The sequence below is a fragment of the Gobius niger genome, assembly GCF_951799975.1.
Source record: "Gobius niger genome assembly, chromosome: 12".
Lineage (NCBI taxonomy): Eukaryota > Metazoa > Chordata > Actinopteri > Gobiiformes > Gobiidae > Gobius > Gobius niger.
The window spans coordinates 17,837,534-17,857,404 of record NC_136863.1 but is presented as its reverse complement, the minus strand read 5'-3'; the positions used below and the strand labels follow the sequence as shown (position 1 = coordinate 17,857,404).

At 41.2% G+C, this 19,871-nt stretch overlaps 1 protein-coding gene across 2 annotated transcripts in view; it reads right to left on the bottom strand.

Moving 5' to 3' along the window:
• The window catches only part of kiaa1549la (KIAA1549-like a), an 87,524-nt gene that overhangs the window by 33,763 nt on the left and 33,890 nt on the right, over positions 1-19,871 (bottom strand). For both annotated transcript variants that reach the window (XM_079567235.1, XM_079567234.1), the window contains exons 3-9: positions 18,923-19,741; positions 16,854-16,969; positions 12,749-12,971; positions 7,936-8,069; positions 5,268-5,436; positions 1,470-1,529; positions 446-606 (exon numbers count right to left, since the gene is read on the bottom strand). In XM_079567235.1, the coding sequence (XP_079423361.1) occupies positions 446-606; positions 1,470-1,529; positions 5,268-5,436; positions 7,936-8,069; positions 12,749-12,971; positions 16,854-16,969; positions 18,923-19,741 (1,682 nt within the window). The remainder of the gene's footprint in view (positions 1-445; positions 607-1,469; positions 1,530-5,267; positions 5,437-7,935; positions 8,070-12,748; positions 12,972-16,853; positions 16,970-18,922; positions 19,742-19,871) is intronic.

Genomic DNA, 19,871 nt, shown 5'->3' with positions numbered 1-19,871 from the left:
AAAGTAAATCAATCAAAACTTGCCTCTCTGCTGGAGCTGTCTGTGGTGCTGATTCTGGAGCAGCGGCACTCACTGTGTTTCCCAGTATTTATCTTTCCCAGTAGAGCATCATATTTGTCTGTGGTCAAATTCTGATTAAAATATTTATGAATATGAGGCTCTGTTTCATTAAAAGCTTTTTATTGATCTGAACTGCCTGGTGCTCGTAAAGTGTTCGGTGTTGTACTGAGACCGCTTCACATGCAATCTTGAAACATTAATGGCATTTTCATTGTTGTGCAGTGTATTACATTTACAGGTGGAATAGACAAAGAAGAAGCTTTCTTGGTACAAACACTGCAACTCTTCCGTGAAAGTCTGTCTATAGGGGGTTGCATGAGGGAGTTTTAATCCACTCATGTGTGACATGTAAACTGAAAAATGCATAAAGAGGCAGTACACAGACCTGAACAGTGTAGCCCCCCACATTCGTGGCCCGGCGGGAGCGAGTCGACCGGGAACCCTGCCGTCCTGCTACCAGGAAGAGCTCCGCCAGCCGCTGCTCCATGAGACTGGCAAAGCTCTGGTAGTTTGCCTCCAGGGAGGAGCTGTCCACATCCTGGATCACTGTGTGGAAAGACAGAGGAGGGATTAAGAGTAGCAGAGGTGTCCAGGACGGAAAGGGAGAGACATGTGAAGAAGAGAATACAGCAGGGGATGACACGAGGACAGCAGCTCTACTTAGGGGACATGAGATGAATGGGATACGGCAAAGAACGGTGCGATGGGCCAATCCATTTAAAACCTGCTCATCCCGAAATTTTTATAACAGCTGAAGTGACAAATACATCAAATACTGCCCATGCTGACTTAGCATGGAGATTTACCTGCTTCTAACAACAAGACCAACAAGAAGATCTATCTCCTCTCTAAATCCATCTTAAGTTTGACTGATGGGCTGCGCACTTCTGAGATTACTGATTTACATATAATGAGCAGGAGTGTTGCAGGGATTGAGAAGTGATGTGGCAGCAGATGCAGCAAACTCATAAATCACATTGGAGAATCTCATATAAGACTCGGACGTAAATTCCTCGTAAATGGTGGAAAAGCATTTTTGATTTGGTGGTTTAATTTATTGTAGGAGTATATTCAAATAGACTGCACAGGAAAATTGATTGTTAAAGCGTAAGGGACAGAATAAGGGACAGACGTCAGAGCCCCGGTCACACCCCGCAGTGATATGATGCGAAGTGATCCATCCCCGTGCCCCAGTCAGGAAGCTGTGAATTATACATCAATACTTCTTCACAGCAGCTAAAGAGCGGTAGGGAGGGAGGGAGGGGGGTCAGTGGTAGATTCTGCTGAGCTGCACAAGCGCCAGAGCAGGGGAGGTTCACTAACTGCAGTTTAGTCAAATCGATGCGCCTCTTGATTAGAGCTGATCACCCGCTAATACCACACGCTGTGCGTAAGCAAAATCCACTTACCTGTTTTGACCCAATAGTTCTTGGTTGCCACCGATGTGTTGAGATTGTGGTATTCCAGGGCTGCACAGAGAGAACAAAAGAGACAGTGAGTTAAGGGTGCAACACAGGGGTTAATCTTTAGATGTTGATGAATATAACAGTAACTAAAAACATTCGGAAGTATCAAGTAGATTAGCAGAGAATACTTTAAACATTTGGACAAAAGGAAGTACTAAGTAACTTGTTGACCACAGTAAATCCTTTTCGTAGTCCCTCTGAGGGTAATACAAGTGTTAATGGAATGATTGGGGGTCTTTCATCTCCCCCTGGTGTCATTAGCCACACTAATGGAATCACAAAGAAGAAGCTAACAGGCTAACGGGCAAAGCTAACTGCGGGCTAGCGCCACTTAAACAACATTTACATTTTGAGTGAAAAAAATTATCTTCATTGTGTAATTGGATGTACAATATCCCTCTCTCCCTTTGTCTTTTCTGTCAGCGTAGTATTTACTCTCACGGACAATTAATGAGTAAAATAACGCAACATGCTACGACACCTGCAGTGGCGCTTATGGCCTCTACTTAGTTCTGTTCTTCTCTCTGTACTTCTAGCTTCATCCAAAAACTTTTCATTTCCTTTTCTTCTCCGAACTACAAGGAAAATTACTCTCTACACTCAGACGATTCACTTTGAAATTGCCAATCATTCATTATTCATCTTTGCATTTAAATTTCACATTTGGCATTCTGGATTCAAACATGAACATCTCTATACACAAAGCCTTGTATATAAATTATGTTTGGCCTTGGTGTTTTACAGAGTCTTCATTTGTCTGGATGTGGAGGACAAATTGCATTTCCGAGCCCACTTATCAAGTCAACATTAAATCGTTATATCAGAGCGGCAATAGAGAGGCTCCACTCTTATAAATTAGAAAATTCCCATGTTTTCATCGGGGAAACAGGTAAGAATGCAGATATGAAAAGAAAATGATTTCCTTCAGCATTCAATACGAGAGCTATTTCCGTCCCCTGGGCATCTTGTTCATTCGTCAACCTACTTCTCCTGCTTCCCCTCTGCTCTGCCTGTCTTTTCTGAGCGGTGGAAGCGGTGAGTGTAGCTTCAGTCCATGCATATCCGTTTATAGCGGTGTGTGTTTTGTTTTGGCTGTCTGTATCGAACGTGAGCGTATTAAAATTCACTGGCTTCGCCCTGAACTTCAGCGAGTTTACACAAACGCCGGAGACACACTGCGTTGGAGTGCTGAGGTTAAGCCTCAAACCGTGGCCTATGAAGAGTCTGCTCAACAGGAGAAGATCAAGAGCGACAAATCCACTGAGGAAACGCCGCACATGTTAGCTTGATAATGGATAGCCTAAATAATGCAAGCGATATCAACTGGTGTCTAAATAACACTTCTCCAATGACCCGACTGGTAACAGATGGACTTCAAAATGGAAATATTGTTGTTTCGCATCAGTTTGCATTAGGTTCTCTTCCAAATGCTATATTTCACATTTAAAAATCACCCAATATCACTGCACCTCGATATCAAATTAGAAAATCTCAACTAGGTTTTTGTGTTGAGGAAACAACTGTTTTCCAGAGCGCCTCGTGAAGTGTGATGTTTGAGCCCCCGGCTGTTGAGAGCAGGCACACAAACAGATACTAATCTAATCTCAGCGGGCTAAAATTAGCTCATTCAGATGACGAGGTGGACATTTGCCCTGGGGCAGGGCTCAGACGATCGGAGGCGTACAGCTGTTTGTCCCACTCCGGGCACAGATGGCGGCCGCGGGACAGGATCATGAGGCTCATCTCTGAGGTCACTGGTCTTTCACTCACTTTTGCAATGTGAAGGCGTCTCGAATGTGCCTGTCTGTCTGCTAAATGATGCATCAGAGACGGCAAATGGCCTTTTCATTTAGAGAAGTTCATGACATGAAACGCAACACTGGAAGCAGAGAAAGGCCGAAACGGGGCATTAACCCGGCGGCTATTAATGTTTCACTGATATGGATGCTCTGTCTCTTTCCTTTTGACGCATCCCTTTTGGGGTTGACACAGCATCTCCTGTCTCCCGGTGTGCAGTGATTTGCATTTTATTTTGGCCTAAGGTTTACCCCGCACGACCTTCTTGAGGCAGCGAGGATTGATCGGATTTGATTCATTGTTTCAAGTTGTACATATTAAGTAAGGGGTGTATACAGTAATGCGCCTCACTAACTCAATCTCTGCACATACACCTCTCCATCCATAATACAAAAGAAATCAGTCACTCAAACAAAATAACACCGTAAGTTTGAGTTGCTGATTGTGCATATTACCACACATACATCTCGTGACAAAAGCCCTTTTACATTTTATTGGCAATTACACACCGCAATTATAGTTACGTATGTTGATGATAGAAAAACATTTTCTTCTTAATTCTAAGAACATAAACAAAGCGTTTAATTTTTTAGGGTTGTCATAAAAATGGCTGTTGGCCTGCTGGCAGCGGCCCTCAAAAGTTGTTTTGTCATGAGGGATATGGGAAGGAGAATAATACTTCTGGTGCCAAAGTTGTGTCTGGATGCTTTTATGTGACAGTCAGTTGTGATAGTAGTTAAACGGTCCCTATGTCAAATGCACAATCTTTGATAAACACAATCTATTTCCAAATTTTACCCCAAATATTCTTCAAATCCTCAGAAGATAACACTTTAGGAAGCCTTTAACTTTAAATCACAGCAACAGCCGTGTTCGATTTGTGCAGCGGGCGAAAGCAGCAAAGGTCATATTTCTTCCTATTGGGCTGAAAGTGACAATGAGGAAGTCGAGTGTTCGCATTCAAATCAAAGCAGGTCAAAAGTGTCATGAATCATGCATTGGCCTGTGGAGTCAGCAGTCAGTGGAGTGTAAGGCGTCCTACATCTGCTGCGCGGTCTGTCTGAGCTGAGCAGACAAACCAGAGCAAAGAAGAGTTATGCAATGAAACAAAATGAGCGCGAGGACTCAAGCCGCTGTCCACTGTGTAGCAGAGGATGGGCGGCATTGGCCTCATTAACCAGGGAACTTATCATATATTTCTAGGTTAGTTCAGGACAACTTTGAGCTCTACGCCTCCGAGTCAAGACCAAAATGGTCTTGTGCTGCCAGGCATTTATTCAACCTGTGAACACTTGAAATGTGTTAAGAATCAGAGACAGCACTTCTTCTGTATCAGATAATTGTTGACACTGATGACAACTTTAAACTATGTGATTGTAAAACATGAACTTATTTGTAAACTCTTTATTGCTGTATAACAGAACCTCAGATCTTTGTAGCTCAAGGTAGTGCAGTCAGTGTTTTTACCACTGAACTAGGGCCATTGCCTTGGAAGCAGTACTGTTGGAGAATTTGGGCACTTATTTTTTAATAACATAATTTCCACCCCTTGATCTAAAATACAGTATCTAAGATGGCAGAATACATACAGCAGTTCTTCCTTTTTTCACACGCAATTGCACAATTGTGAATTACTAAGCGTAACTCTAGGGTGCAGCAAATGAGCATTCATTTGAGGGACCAAAGCTATGAATTGCACAATGGACGATATTTATGTCTAGCGCAGGCATAATTAGTATTTGATGTCTGTAAATGAGTAATGAGCCAAATGAGCTAAAATGTCCACTAACGGCAATGCCAACTCATGTGGCTGCTGGCTTCTCAAAACCCACACGAGTTTGCCAGATGACCTCGCGGATCAAAGCCTTAATCATTAATTAGATCGACGCGTCAACGGCACAGCTGCCCCTGTGGACACAATGGTGCACCGTGTCCTTTACTTACGCTCGGCGATGATGAGGGGCGGGTAAAAGAGGAAGTAGCCCACTAGCTCTGCAGTCAGCTGGTTCAGGAGGCCACTGGAGATGGTGCCGTTGAGAATGACGTCCTGGTTTTTTACAAGGTAGATCAGAGAGACAGAGGGGGAGCCGGGGTCCTGGCTAACGCTGAGGATCTGTGGACAAGAGCGTGAGATAAAATAAGAAAATGTACAAACACAATTCAAATTAATAGCAAAAATATTAGCTCTGTGCAGCATGATAGCTTAGGTGGTGTTTCCCACAATGTGTCACATAATCGGGCTTCTTCATCTAGGCCAGGTTCAAAGATTCTATGAGGTGGAAATATGATAATTGATTACTACCTCAATAAGGTCTGTTTTCCATTTTATATCTTACAAAATGAAGCTATAAAAAAGCCTAAATGATTTTAATTTGTCAAAGATGTCACTTCTGATTACCTAAAACAAATTGAGGTGCTTTATTGTCACAAATCCGTATTAAATTTAACGAGAGTGGACACTTCTCAGACATTCTGGTGTGTTGTTGTCATAAACTTCTCATTTGGCCGCTCTGCCATTTGATGAGGGCCATAAAGAAACAACACCATCTGTTCGACTTTGGCCAGATTTGATAAACTATGCAGTCGACATGAACCAGTATCATCAAACAAGATTATATCATTGACTTTGATAATACAGAGTGGATCATTTTACTCATGATGGGCTAACAGTAGAGCGGCTCGTCTCATCACTGGAAAGGTGACTGTTCGTAACCCGGCTCCTGACAGTGCAGAGTGTTGTGTTGTCCTTGAGCAAGACACTGTATGAATGCATGGTTGTAAATGTAATTGTAATAGGAAAATCTACCTCATAAGCAGGCACACGCTCGTGGTTGTGTGTGCCTGGGTATGAAAAGGTGTACTTGAAGCCTCGATTCTACCCCAGGGAAGCTGTGGCTACACTAGTAGATAACCACCAGTAAGTGTGGAGAGACCAAATAATGCCATGTAAAGGGTGCAAAAAAGTGCTATATAAAACCAATGCATTATCATTTCTAAGGTAATTTTAATGTAATAAGTTAGGCAAGGTAAGGCATGTTTATTTATACAACCTGCCATTGACCAGGGGGTGGGGCTGAGGAAACGTGTTGTAAAAGACGCAGAACGATGGGGGCGTGGTTAGGGAGGGGGTATATGTGTGCAGTTGTTTACAAAAGTTTAAAAAAAAGTTTGAAAAAGAAGAAAACAAGGCCTTAGGTCCAGTTCTTTGTGAATTAACTGTAAAATACATGGCTTTGTTGCACTTGGTTGCATCATATGCATACTATAGTACATGGAGCCAATACTCGGGCTGCTTTTGGTTACCCAAGCTTTGTATTGTGCAATTTTCACAGTGTTTGAGATAGGCTTTGATTGCAGACCAATATGCTCTGGCATATGTGAACCCTGCATAAGTTACATATTACATACATAATGCACGTGACTTATGCATGCAATCTTTTCCCCAAAGTTATAGTTGATATTGATCTTGAAAGCTTTCCTTGTGTGCAACAGACAGCTCTGCAGCACATGTATAATTCACACATACAGTATATCCATCCAAACACAGAGATCCTCATACACATAAGGAATGCATTGGCTGGCTCCAGACACAATATGACACTATAAAAGGTGTCATATTGTATATAAAAGTGCCAGGTTGCTGCTTTAAAAAATAATGACAGTGAGTCACCATAACAGGTAGATGAAACAAGATACGAGAAATTCCCATCACACTGCTCATGAGTGTAAATATTTCAGCGGATGAATAATGAATAAGCCCTATATCTGCTGCTCCATGCCGAGACCTATTTATGATGATGATGGTCTCTGTGTCCAATCGTTTATGAAAGTAGTCCGACATTGTGATAGGGTGAGAGTAAGAACGTAGGAGGAAAAAATACTGACTGATGCTATAAATTATCATTATGTATTATGACATTTTGAGAAAAGGGTGAAACGTTGCAGAGACAATTCTCTCAGTTATAAAACTATTGCAGATGTGAAACTTCCAGTAGCTTTGAATTTGATAAATCCAGCTTTGAATTGTTTTCAATGTCAAATGCTCTGTAAACTGGACTAAAATACAGAAAATAAAGCTACATTTCTTGCTCAGAAAAAAGACTGAGACTATAGTGTTTTCACAATAGTAATACAATACCTCCATTGCAATAATCGACTGAGCTGACAAAAAAAAAATCAATAATTGCTTTTTGTGTGGATCCTAACTCACAGCCTCTCTTACTATAATCTTCTTTAATTGCAAATTGCACCATTATTGTCTGTTTGTACGATCGCTCGAGATGGTTCCAATAATAGTTTGTCTGAACTTTTCTGTTGCTGCTGTTCGATTTTCCACCACATCCTGCTATTGCAAAACCCTTTTTGTTCCCTCCACAATCAAAAGCATTTAGCTATAATGATAAGATCATTCCCTGAAAAATGTTGCTTCCTCCTGCTGTAATACACGATACAACTCAAATGGACTGGATCGGTGTATTTTCAAAAATGCTGTGGTGTTTAACAGCAGGACTCAGGCTTACGTATCAGACACTAGCATGTACATGTAAATCTGACACACTTGTCTGCGTTTGACAGTAAAAATAGTTCATGTGTTGATGAATGTGCGACCCACCTCCACACTCAGCCTGTTGTACGTCTCCAGCACTTTATCCTGGGCTTCGTCGAACGCGTTTTCCAGCCTTTGCTCCAGCGTCTGGACAAAAGCGCACGAGTAGATGTTGTCTGTCGGGCCAACAAACCTCAGCACTGCAGAGAAAAAAAGTGACAGAGAATTATGACTGTAAATTATACCATAACATAGCTGGAGTTGCTTCTTTTCTTTTTTACATTCGCACACATTAGTAATCTACATATTCGATGTCTCCTATCAAATTCCATATGTTGATACTGAAATAATTCATTGTTTTCCTGCCTTAAAAATGACACCAAGACTAAAGTAGGCTGAACCAGAGCTAAAACAAGAACTGAGGATTTTCAATACCTCAATACATCACAATCTCATTTACGTTAACACTTGTATTTTGACAGAATACATTGTTGATGCTGATTAATTGACCATAAAATCATTGCCATACAGTTTTATAATTTATGAGCTAATATTTTATTAATGATAAATGACTGAATAACCTGACGTATGAGCTGTCAAAAGTATAAGCAAAAGAAAGACTTATAAAACTTCCAATAGACTTAATCGGGTTGCCGCGGGAAACTGGGCTGCGGGTATTAATTAAAGTGGAGCCTTATTATGTGTGTGTGCGTTGTGTGAAAGCCATAAACCTAAGTAGTGAAAGAGGATTAAACCCGGTGAGAACAACCAAAAGAGTTACAGCGTCATCGCAGAGGATCAGGGCAAACAATATTGGGCCCATCCGCAGATTATGGGTTGCTAATGTCTTCTTTACTCTGTCCTCACTGTGTCGGCTGAAAAAGCTCCAGACGATAACGGGTGCAGAAATAAATAAAAAATCCAGACCTACCCACGGTCTCAAGGATGAAACATTAACACCGTTGCCATAGCAATTGGCAGCTAAAAAAAAAATATCTTTAGAATGATGCCCATGGTGTTTGAGATGTGACTGAAACCCATGGAAATGATGAGCTCCTTGACTTGGTAGTATTTCACTGGGCCATGTGTCATTTGTTTCCATAGGATTGTTCTCCTATACTCTAAAGTGTCTGTCAGTTGTATATGTGATCAGGACTTGCCAGTAAAACAAACACTGACAAAAGGACAAAACATGCAGCTGGAGAAGGACTGCCAGCCTCTCCAGCGCCATTTTCCTATTGATTCCTTTTCAGGACTTTTCACGATGCAAAAGAATCATTTGAATAAGTTTTGAATTGCAACGGTCTTCATAATTCATCACAGTGAAACCCATCAATGGGGTTAATAAAAGTAATATAAAGAAGCAGAGAAAAGGGTTAGTTTTGGTGACTCTTTCTTTGAATTCAGATTAATTAATTACATAAGGTTTAATGCAATTAGAAATATTAATCGAAATTAATCACACAATATTTTAGCGGCACATGCACTTTTTCAGTTTTCTTTTTCCGGCAATCTGCCTCTAAAATCCTGCACTGTCACTCAAAAAGGTGTTAATTCGCACGAGCTTAATATAGAAGCTGCAGTTACACATATGACCTGAGGTGGCAGTAGTGAGTATAAAATGGCTAACTTGCATCTATCCCCTTTAAGGTGACATAACCTTATTTTAAAAAAATAAATCAAACTGCTGTTGTCTTTGAAGCATTTGAAATGATCACACAGGCCTCACATCTATACTTCAAATAAGTTAAAATGTAGGAAAATACAAAGAAACACCTAAAATATACCTCTAAAAAATAAATGCTCCTAAATAAATGATCCTTAAATGTGATTAATTGCGATTCATTAATTACAAAGGCCATAATTGCACCATTAGTATTTACGTTTTTAATTTAATTTTTCATTTTTTCATGCTTGGGGTATTGAGGGCACAATCTGGAGCTCTACAAGACGCACCACAAGCACAATGGCGTGGAATCGAACTTAATCGCACACTGTGCCGAGACTAACTGCATAATAACTACGGTGCATCTGTGAGCTGGGAGTCTGTGATCGATTTCTTGTTGAAGCTTCAAGTTGCCACTTCGTACGCAGCTGCATTACAAAAACCACACTTATCAATTACACACAAAAACATTTCGAATATGTAATTTTGCAGCTCTTCGAAAAGAAAATGGCTGTTATTTGTGCTAAGTACGTCTAAGCTAAAGCTATTATTGCATTATTGCGTCATAATATAATCAAACAGTTTACAGTTCGGGTTTAAATGTTATAGATTCAGCGTTACCATAGTAATCCGCTATTTTACGCCCATAAAGTAACATTACTCAAAGTGTCATGGAACAACTCATCTGCTTCGTCACTCCTTGTTAATACAGCACACACTAATGTACGTGAACAATAACTCAAGAAGACTGTGTAGGCTCTCAGTCGTACAGGAGTTGTCCATCTTCAATGAAGGTTCTGTTGTTGAAGTGTCGAACGTTTTGCCTCTCATCCGCTGACGAAGCCTTTTGGATGAGAGGAGAAACGTTCGACACTTGAACAACAGAGTACAGAAGACGACTCAAGAACCTTCATTGAATAACTCCATTATCATTTTATTATGGAATGCGCCAGAAAGACCAGGAACGGTTTTGACCGTTAGGATTGTGTCGGTTTTGACGACACAATCCTAAGTCCTAAGTTACATAAAAATGTTTTCACGTCCTTCAAACTTTTTCTTTTTGGGGTTGTTGTGTGAGAAAGAGGAAAAAAATACTCCAGCAGTGATGGTCTTAGGGCCTAGTAGTACACAGTTAAAGCAGAATTAAGTAACTCATGCCACTAGAGGCCATAAGCACCACTGCAGGTGTCATAGCATGTTGCGTTTTTTTTACTCATTAATTGTCCGTGAGAGTAAATACTACGCTGACAGACAGAGGCAAGACAAAGGGAGAGAGGGATATTGTCCATCCAATACACAATGAAGATAATTTTTTTCACTCAAACTTGGCTATAAATACTGTTTAAGTGGCGCTAGCCCGCAGTTAGCTTTGCCCGTTAGCTTCTTCTTTGTGACTCCATTAGTGTGTATTGGGGCTCCATGTCGGAACAGGGAGAGCTGCAAGTGTGGCGTGGCCAGAGACACCAGGAGGAGATGAAAGACCCCCCGATCATCCCATTAGCACTTGTATTACCCCCAGAAGGACTACGAAAAGCATTTATTAATATATTATTAAACAAGTTACTTAGTTAGTACGGCTTTAAAGGGACTATACAGAAATTAAAAATGTCTAAATTAAGTATTTTCCTCCACCTACATGTTTCAACAATGTCCTAATGTGTAGAATGAGCCCAGACCTGTTCACCACAACTGCCTCTAAAATCCTGCACTGTCACTCAAAAAGGTGTTAATTCGGGTCCGAAGTGACGTCATGCACGAGCTTAATATAGAAGGTGCAGTTACACGTAAGACCTGAGGCGGCAGTAGTGAGTATAAAATGAATAACTTGCCTCTAGTAGAGATTTTGGCCAATATTTTTGCTTATCGGCTTTAAGTACAGATAGCAAATCTCTGCATATATATTCTAGTAATTACGTTTTCTGACACAAACTGCATTTATCTCGGCCTGGAAGTGAAGGAAAGGTGCCTGTTGTGCGCATACATTTTGCATTCTTTCAAATAGATCTACCCGGGATAACACTGCGGTCTGTAATAACACAGCTGATGACAAAAAACAGCAGCACAGAGATGCGCTTAAGTGGTTGGAAGCGATGGGCTTCTGTGTGCTACAAAAGGAACAAGCTGCCTGACTGTGAATCAGAACATACAGTACAACCAGAGTAAGACGCAATAACCTGAAGTTGACATTTCCCGTTACGAAATGAGCCTGTCAATCTCTGCAACGCTGATATTCTTCCCCTTGATCCCACTGGGCTCCATTTAGAAGTGTGTGCGCTGGGTTTTTAAGAAGCTTAAAAGGCTGACAAAACAAATAGACCAATCTTCTTGAGCTCTGCGGTGATGGAGTTTTGTATGGGATTTAGGGTATCAAAGGGGAGAAGGGGGGAAGAGGCGTGCAATCTGAATTTTCTAATTTGGGCCGTGCTCCACTCTTCCCCAGTGTATCCAACTCAGAGCTCCTATTGCGTCTCTCCCCCACTTCTCATCCTTTCCGCCCCAGGATGAATATGGCTAACCACTACTAGCAGAAAGACAGTGAAAAGAGCTGAAATAAAACGGGATACAAGTGTTAGGCAAGAAAGATAAGGTACAGGATCTTTGATGACTATTTTTCCGAGCTGATATCATGAAAATAGTCAGACTAGATATCAATTAAAACATTTGTAGGATGCAAACATGCACTATAACTACAACTAAACTTGGGTTGTCTCAGGAAACATTAGGAGAACATGAGCCAAGTTTAAGTTCATTTTGATTATTGGGAGGGTGGGGTCATTCATCTCCCCCTGGTGTCTCTAGCCAGAAAACCACAATTGCTACTTCGCTACCCGGGGTCAGAGGCGCACAATACACACTAAAAGAATCACAAAGAAGAAGCTAACAGGCTAATGGGCAAAGCTAACTGCGGGCTAGCGCCACTTAAACAGTATTTACAACCAAGTTTGAGTGAAAAAAAAAAGATCTCCATTTTGTAATTGGATGTACAATATCCCTCTGTCCCTTTTCCTTTTCTGTCAGCGTAGTATTTACTCTCACGGACAATTAGTGAGTGAAAAACAGCAACATGCCACGACACCTGCAGTGGCGCTTATGGCCTCTAAGGGCATGAGTTACTTGGTACTGCTTTAAATGTAAGTCCAGTTGTTCTAATAGAAGATTAAACTTCTACTGCAGAGGGCTACAGGCACTTTCTAAACAGTGCATTGCTCTCACCTGTTTTGAGCTGCAGATGGATACTTGGAGTGGGCATCCATGCTGCCACAGGGACCAGCACAGCCTTGACCAGCGGTGTGTGCTGCCGTATTTCTGAGAGCAGCTTGTCAAATCCGTAAACGTTTAGAGCTTCCACCACCACAGACGCAATGTAGACGGTTTTACCGCTCGCCGCGTAGTAAACCAAAGTCACGTTATGAGGGCCGCACTCATCATGCTCCACCTGGAAACAACACACGTTTTAGCTATTCAAGCTTCGTAGTTCCTGGACACCGCTGTTCACACTGGAAAAGAATTTATTAGAAGAGCAGTTTCTCGAGCTGTGGTACGTTTGATAAACACTGGGATGTGCAGCAGGAAATGTGCAAATGAACAACATGCACTGCAGCAACATGCAAGATAACAAGAAAGGACTGGGTAACAGCACTCAGACTTACAGTTAAAAGAACAGGCCACCGTTTTTACACACTGAGATATGTTTTTACCGGAGCTTAGACGAGTTGATGCGTACCTGTCTGCTCTTTGTGCGTGCCCTCAGTCACGCATTTAGACCAAAGACGTTAGCATTTAGCCTCTCCCAGCATATTCCTATAGCTCCAAACTGGAGTGGAGTTAGAAGCGACCACGTCCACGTTTTCCCTATTTAAATACAGTTACGTGAAAAGTTACAAAATCCAAGTATAGTCACACAAAATTAAGCATGTCGATTTTATTGTATCTATTATATTGTAAGGCGTAATAACACCTTAGGAGCACTTCGACCTTACTGCACAGACGTCGAAGTGCTCCTACGGTATTGTTACGCCTTACAATATAATACCCCTTTTTATCGGCTTAGAAAATCGACATGGGTCATGTAACTTTTCACGTAATTGTATTTAAATAAGGAAAATGTGGAAGAGCTTCACCCCAGTTTGGAGCTATAGAAATATGCTGGGAGAGGCTAAATGCTAACAACGTCTTTGGTCTAAATGAGTGACTGAGCACACGCACAAAGACCAGACAGTTACGCATCAACTCGTCTAAGCTCAGGTAAGAACATATCTCAGTATGTAAAAATTGTGGCCTATTCCTTTAAGACTTTTACTACAATTCTAGAAATGCTTTAGAAATGTGTACTCTGGATTGAAATTTCACAGGTTTAGGTCAACATCCCCCCAGTTTAGTCATGATTTAGTTGTGGTCCATTTTAGCAAAGATTAGTCAGTCTAGTCCTGGAGGCACAAGTATTTTAAGAAGTGATACTGGTACCTGGTGTGAGAGGTTTGAAAAGAACAGGAATAGTTTTTAGACTGACACAAGTTTTGAGGGCACTCTTTCTTACCTAATAGATAAGTAATTGTCCATCATGAATTGTCTATGTGACCTGCCAAAAAAATGGTTATGTCTTTCCCGCCTTTGATGAGCACCATCAGTGTCATTGGGGGTCAGTGCCACCATCCATCACAAATGGCTTTTATTACTTACCTGTATTGTGTAAGGGACACTGCAAGGTTTGTGAATAGAGGTTGTTTGTATCTGATTCTGTACACCCTGAGCCAATATTAACTTTGTTTGAGGATTTATGTTGCACACTGGGAAGCGCGCCAAACAAGGATAAAAGGAAAAAAGTATACACCGTGAAAAACAAATATTTTATCTCGAGCATCTTGTCCTGCAACATCTTTCGAAAAGTCTTACGAGAAAAACCCGGCTATGAATATTTATTATATTTAAATAGAATACTTAATCCCTTCACTTTTTTATGCCGTATCTTTCTTGAGGGGATGTTTTTTTAAGCCTGATGCTGCCACACTCATAAATCTGGGCAATTTTGTCCTGGAAAAAACACAACCAGACAGCGCTCTGCGGCTCAAGGCTTGTATTTGTGGAGCGAGCGCCCATCTCTTCTCAGCCTGCACCGCTGAGCAGCTGAGGCCCTCACTGCTATCCCTCACCTACAGTTTTGTGTCTATATTTTACTGGCCCCTGGGAACTATTCTTCAAGAGGAAGCCATTTCTCTGGATGTAACTGTATCCCATTCCTTCTTCTTTTTATCGTTTTATCCCTGAAAACCCATTTCAGTCCAGTCTGTTCAAGTTTACGTTTTTCAGACCTAACTTAAATAAACATGTGCAGTGTTATTATTGTATTTCAGCGTTTTATTTCCTTTAGAACTGAACATTTGGTAGTGAGGTGCACCAACACCTCTGGAGAAGGTGTCGCTGTTATTGAGCCATTGAAAACATAAATGGATAACAGCAGGGATTTAATAAAAACACAATATAACCTTGCCCTGTGCTTTTCTCACCTTTTTATGAGTTGGTCAAACTTTGAAAAGGTTGTTTTCAATCAACCTTAACTTGTTATTTGAAAGAAACAAGGACATGTTTATAAAAATAGAACTTGTGGACAATGTGGTCCAAATACTTGAATACTGTGAGGAAATATAATCCAACCTACAGTACATTATGCTGCCTATCTCTGAAAACAAGATACCTGGTAGAAGATCCATTTTTCACCATTGTTTATGTATTGACTGTGTATAAAAAGTAACTCAAAGCTAATTTAGTGAATACGACCTTGTTTCTGATCCCATCTCATAATAGACCCACATTACCCGATGATGCTGCGTGTTATCTAATGTAGAGGAGTGGTTTGGTGCATGTTAGCATGTGCGTGTTGTAGGGTGCAGATGAAAGTGGACTGGAGCTCAGAGACTCTGAGTCACTCCCTGTGCAGGCTCACAAACAACAGGATAAAAATAGCAAAAGCAGGCAGTTGAAGACAGACAGACAGAGACATGAAGCCAGGCAGGTGGACGGATCTAGAGGCGAGAAGCACCACAGGCATCTGACAGGCAGGAGAGACAGGCAGCTCTGCACTAAATCGATCGAGTAAAAAAAATAAAAAATAAGATAAAAGGAAGATGGACAAGGAGAAAGCAGCAATACTGTAAATACAAACAGCAATATCTTCACTTTCACAACCACAGTACAAGCTCTATGCACATCCTCTTGTCGATATAAAAAGTTTGTGCAACACCAAAATAAAACTGCACATAAACCAACCAACTTGTTTTTAATTGGTCAATAATTATGTCAAAAATAATGATTTTGTTAATTCATAATTAATTCATTAATTCATACTGTGCTGTATTGTAGCCACAGCAGCAAAAACATACTTAGTCATTTTCTCTCCATAGCTAGAGATTGTGTGGCAGTCTGAAGGCTAATCATTAGCTTCTATTCTGTGCCTGCCCAACACTTACTCCATTCTGGCAAGATATCCCCAAATTGTTGTATTCCGTGACCAAATCCCTTTTTATTTTTTGTAAAATACTTTGTTTAGGAAAATGCTGCAAGCTGACGTGCCAGAATTTCAAGAATTTACTGTTTACCAAATATCAGCGGAGATACTTATTATGTCTTATTATTAGACTTATTATAAGTTTTGATTCAAATGGACCCAGTATACAGTATTAGAGATTTAAGAAGTGATTTGTTTAAATGATGTATACCATCCATAGAACAATTGAAAAGAAGGAGCTGAAAAGCTTCTCAGAAATAAAGCAAATATTTGTGAAAGATCATACAATTACATAAAATAAAATGAATTAGACAAGCACAGTCTTTTATAATCATGTTCTCCTTCTCTGTCAGGTTCAAGGGTCATTTTTTTTTTCTCTTTAAAATGATGGTGCTATAAATGTATCGGAAAGTAAGAATACAGTGACTCAGACTAACACTTGAGTCACGCTTCTCACCATTCATGTCCTTGGGAAGTCAATGAAAAGATGACCAAAGCTGTGCCATTACACCAAGCAACTGAGCGTATTCTATTGACTTAGAGGGAAAAAGGATGTTTTTAGCACTGTCATAAATAGATCTTTTGAAACTAAGTCAACAACAAAGGACCCGATGCAAGATCCAACCCTGTCCAAAACATCTGTCTTCACAATAAACGCTGCACACTGTATATAAAGCAGATGTAAAGCAGAAGGAAACGTGAGGAAAAGTGAGATAAATCTACTCTAAAAAAGTATATTTACTTCATGAATGCCCTTGAGTAGATGTAACCCCTGATAACATGTGAAATTCGTGACCCTTTGGGAGTGCGACCCACCTGTGCGTACGCTGTAGTGTCATTGAGGGCTCTCTGAAGGGCATGGCTCAGTCCCTTAGACAGGTTCTGCTTTAGGATGAGGTCCAGGCGATTTTTGCGCAGCTCAAGAGATAAAACTAAAAAAAAAAAAAAAAAGGACATTATTTAGCTTGTTAGCGTTCAATAAGGTCACTCTTTGCACTAAGGTTGTGTCCTGGGGTGGAAAAAAAAACCTCGCTGACCAGAGAATGACTCCCACACACTACCATGTTCTGTGTAATGAAATCAAAGGATCTACAGTTATTAATCTTCGACAGTGCCTAAGGAAGAATCTGCGTCTGCCTTGTGCCACTTTTAATTAATTTGCAGCATGTAATTACAGCCTGGGCACACATTACCTACTTTGCGCGCTAGCTTCGGAAATGAATCAGCGCATGTGGTAATCATTACTGTTGTGCTCCGTGTCTATGCACACATTTCCCACTGTGTCTGACCTAAATAGTTCACTCTGAAATTGCGTTCTTTTATTTTTCATTTCCTTTTCGTGTCTGGATCGTGGCTTGCGCGGCGATTGACTGTAGTATTACGATGTGTTGTGGAGTGGTCTGTAATTACACGTATGTCAACAATTTTTTTTTTTTTTTTTTTTTTTAAGCTGGGTATTAATGCTTTTCTTTGGTATTTGGTGATCATTTCGAGCACGTCCAGTTCGCTAGCTTACATTTGGATGGTTAGAAATGTTTTCCCATCTTAGTTTCAGGAATGAAATTGTATTGCATATTGCCTCTGTCCCTTTAAGACCCCTCTTTGTAAAATGTAGCGACTGTCAGATATCGGGGCGAGCATCAGACGGTGCTGCAGCGTGTTATTCCGTTGTAGTGTTGTGGATTTTTGATGCTCTGTGGAGGAGGGGATGGCTGTATTACGGATCAGGAGCCCGGGCTCCTATTTTTTTTCCGTAGGTTAGTTGGTATACCGACCAATCACAAGTCAGAGAGTGAAATATCATATCAGCCAATCAGCTTAAAGGAACAGGCCAGCGTTTTTACATACTGAGATATGTTCTTACCTGAGCTTAGACGAGTTGATGTGTACCTGTCTGGTCTTTGTGCGTGCCCTCAGTCTAGCAAAAAGACCAAAGATGCTGTTAGCATTTAGCTCCTCCCAGTATCCTATGGACCCAAACGGGGGTGAAGTTAGTTTTCCCTATTTAAATACGGGCATGTGAGTAGTTCCAAGTATAGTTCCAAGTATAGTTACACAAAATTAAACATGTCGCTTTTCTAAGTGGATAAAAAGGTACTAAGGTGTTTTTACGCCTCACAATATAGTTCCCCTTTATATCCACCTAGAAAATCGACATGTTTAATTTTGTGTAACTATACTTGAATCGTGTAACTACTCACGTAACTGTATTTAAATAGGGAAAACATGGAAGAGCTTGGTCGCTTCTAACTTCACCCCCGTTTGGCCCCATAGAGGAGAGGAGGAGAGGCCAAATGCTAACAACATCTTTGGTCTTTTCGCATGACTGAGCGCACGCACAGAGACCAGACCGGTACATCAACTCGTCTAAGCTAAGGTAAGAACATATCTCAGTATGGAAAAACGGTGGCCTGTTCCTTTAACCCTGCCCCAGCCACTAACCTTAAGGATAGTTGGCGGGTCCCTAATCTGAATACAGCTCTGATTGGATGATGAATGTCCACTGTGTGTACCAGCTTACCGACGGAAAAGAAATTCGCAGCATGGGCGGTGTGTAAGGATAGTTTTTACTTTATCGTCCTTTAGGGAAAGTGACTGACTCAAAACACAACTCTAACTTTTTTGATGATGCGACAACATTAGAATGATTGATTGATTGATTGATTGACTGACTGAATGCAAGTTGGGTAAATGTTGAGTTTTTTGCGATTAACTCGTAGTTTCTTCAGCAAAAGTAAAAAATCTTTTGCATTGAGTCCTACAATGAGGCCATGACTGCAGTGAAATATCTTGCAAACATTTTATACCTGTTCAGCAATCAGGATGTAGTTCCAATTCTAGAATAAAAAACTTGAAATTGGTCATTAGACGTTCATAAGTCCTACCTGTCTTGACCAAGTACTTCTCAGTGATGTTGCAGGGCAGAGCACTTTCTTCGATGCTGGTGCTGGAGGGCGGCTGTGTGGTTGTGGTTGGGGCTGGAGTAGTAAGAATAGCCAGAGTAGTACTTGGGGCTTGTGTTGTAGTGGTAGTGGTGGTAGTAGTAGTAGTGGTAGTTGTTGTAGAAGTAGTTGTAGGTGGCTCAGTAGTTGTTGTAGTTGTAGTCGTTGCTGGTGTAGTCGTAGTAGTAGTAGTAGCTAGAGTTGTAGTTGATGTAGTTGTTGGGACGGGGGTAGTAGTCGTGGTGGTCGTCGTGGGGACAGGCGTTGTTGTTGTGGCGATGGTGGTAGTCGGTTGGGTGGTAGTTGTGGTCGACTCTACAGCAGTGGTTGGTGCTTCAGTTGTTGTAGTTGTGGTGGAATCTGCAGGGCCTGAAGTAGCATTCGTTGTCTTCTCAGCATTGCTCACAGTCCTAGTGGTCGTCGAGGGCGTCGTCGTAGTTACTGTCGTCAAGAGGAGACCGTCGCTCGTCACAGCGTCGGTGGCAGAGAAAGCTGCAATCGTGGAGACAGTAGTTGACGCAGGTGTAGCAGTTAAAGCCTGCGTTGTTGTAGTACTTTGCGTTGTAGAGGAAGTAGTAATGGTGGTAGTCTGAGGGGTTGTGGTGGTTTTTGGTTTTGCAGGCGCCGTGGTGTTCCACTGGTGCGTGGAGAACGGGCTGGTGACGTTGGCGGGCAGCGTGAGGTCATGGTCGCCCACAGTGGACAGGAGAGACTCCGGGACAGTGGGGAGGTCCCAGGCTGGCAGGCCGCCCATTGAATCATCTGATAAAACAGAATCCAAATGTCATTTCATATGGTCAAGTCTACGGTGACATGAATCGCATTACCATCCTCAAAAAATACATATATATAATAATAATAATAATAATAATGACCACATTGTAATCAACAT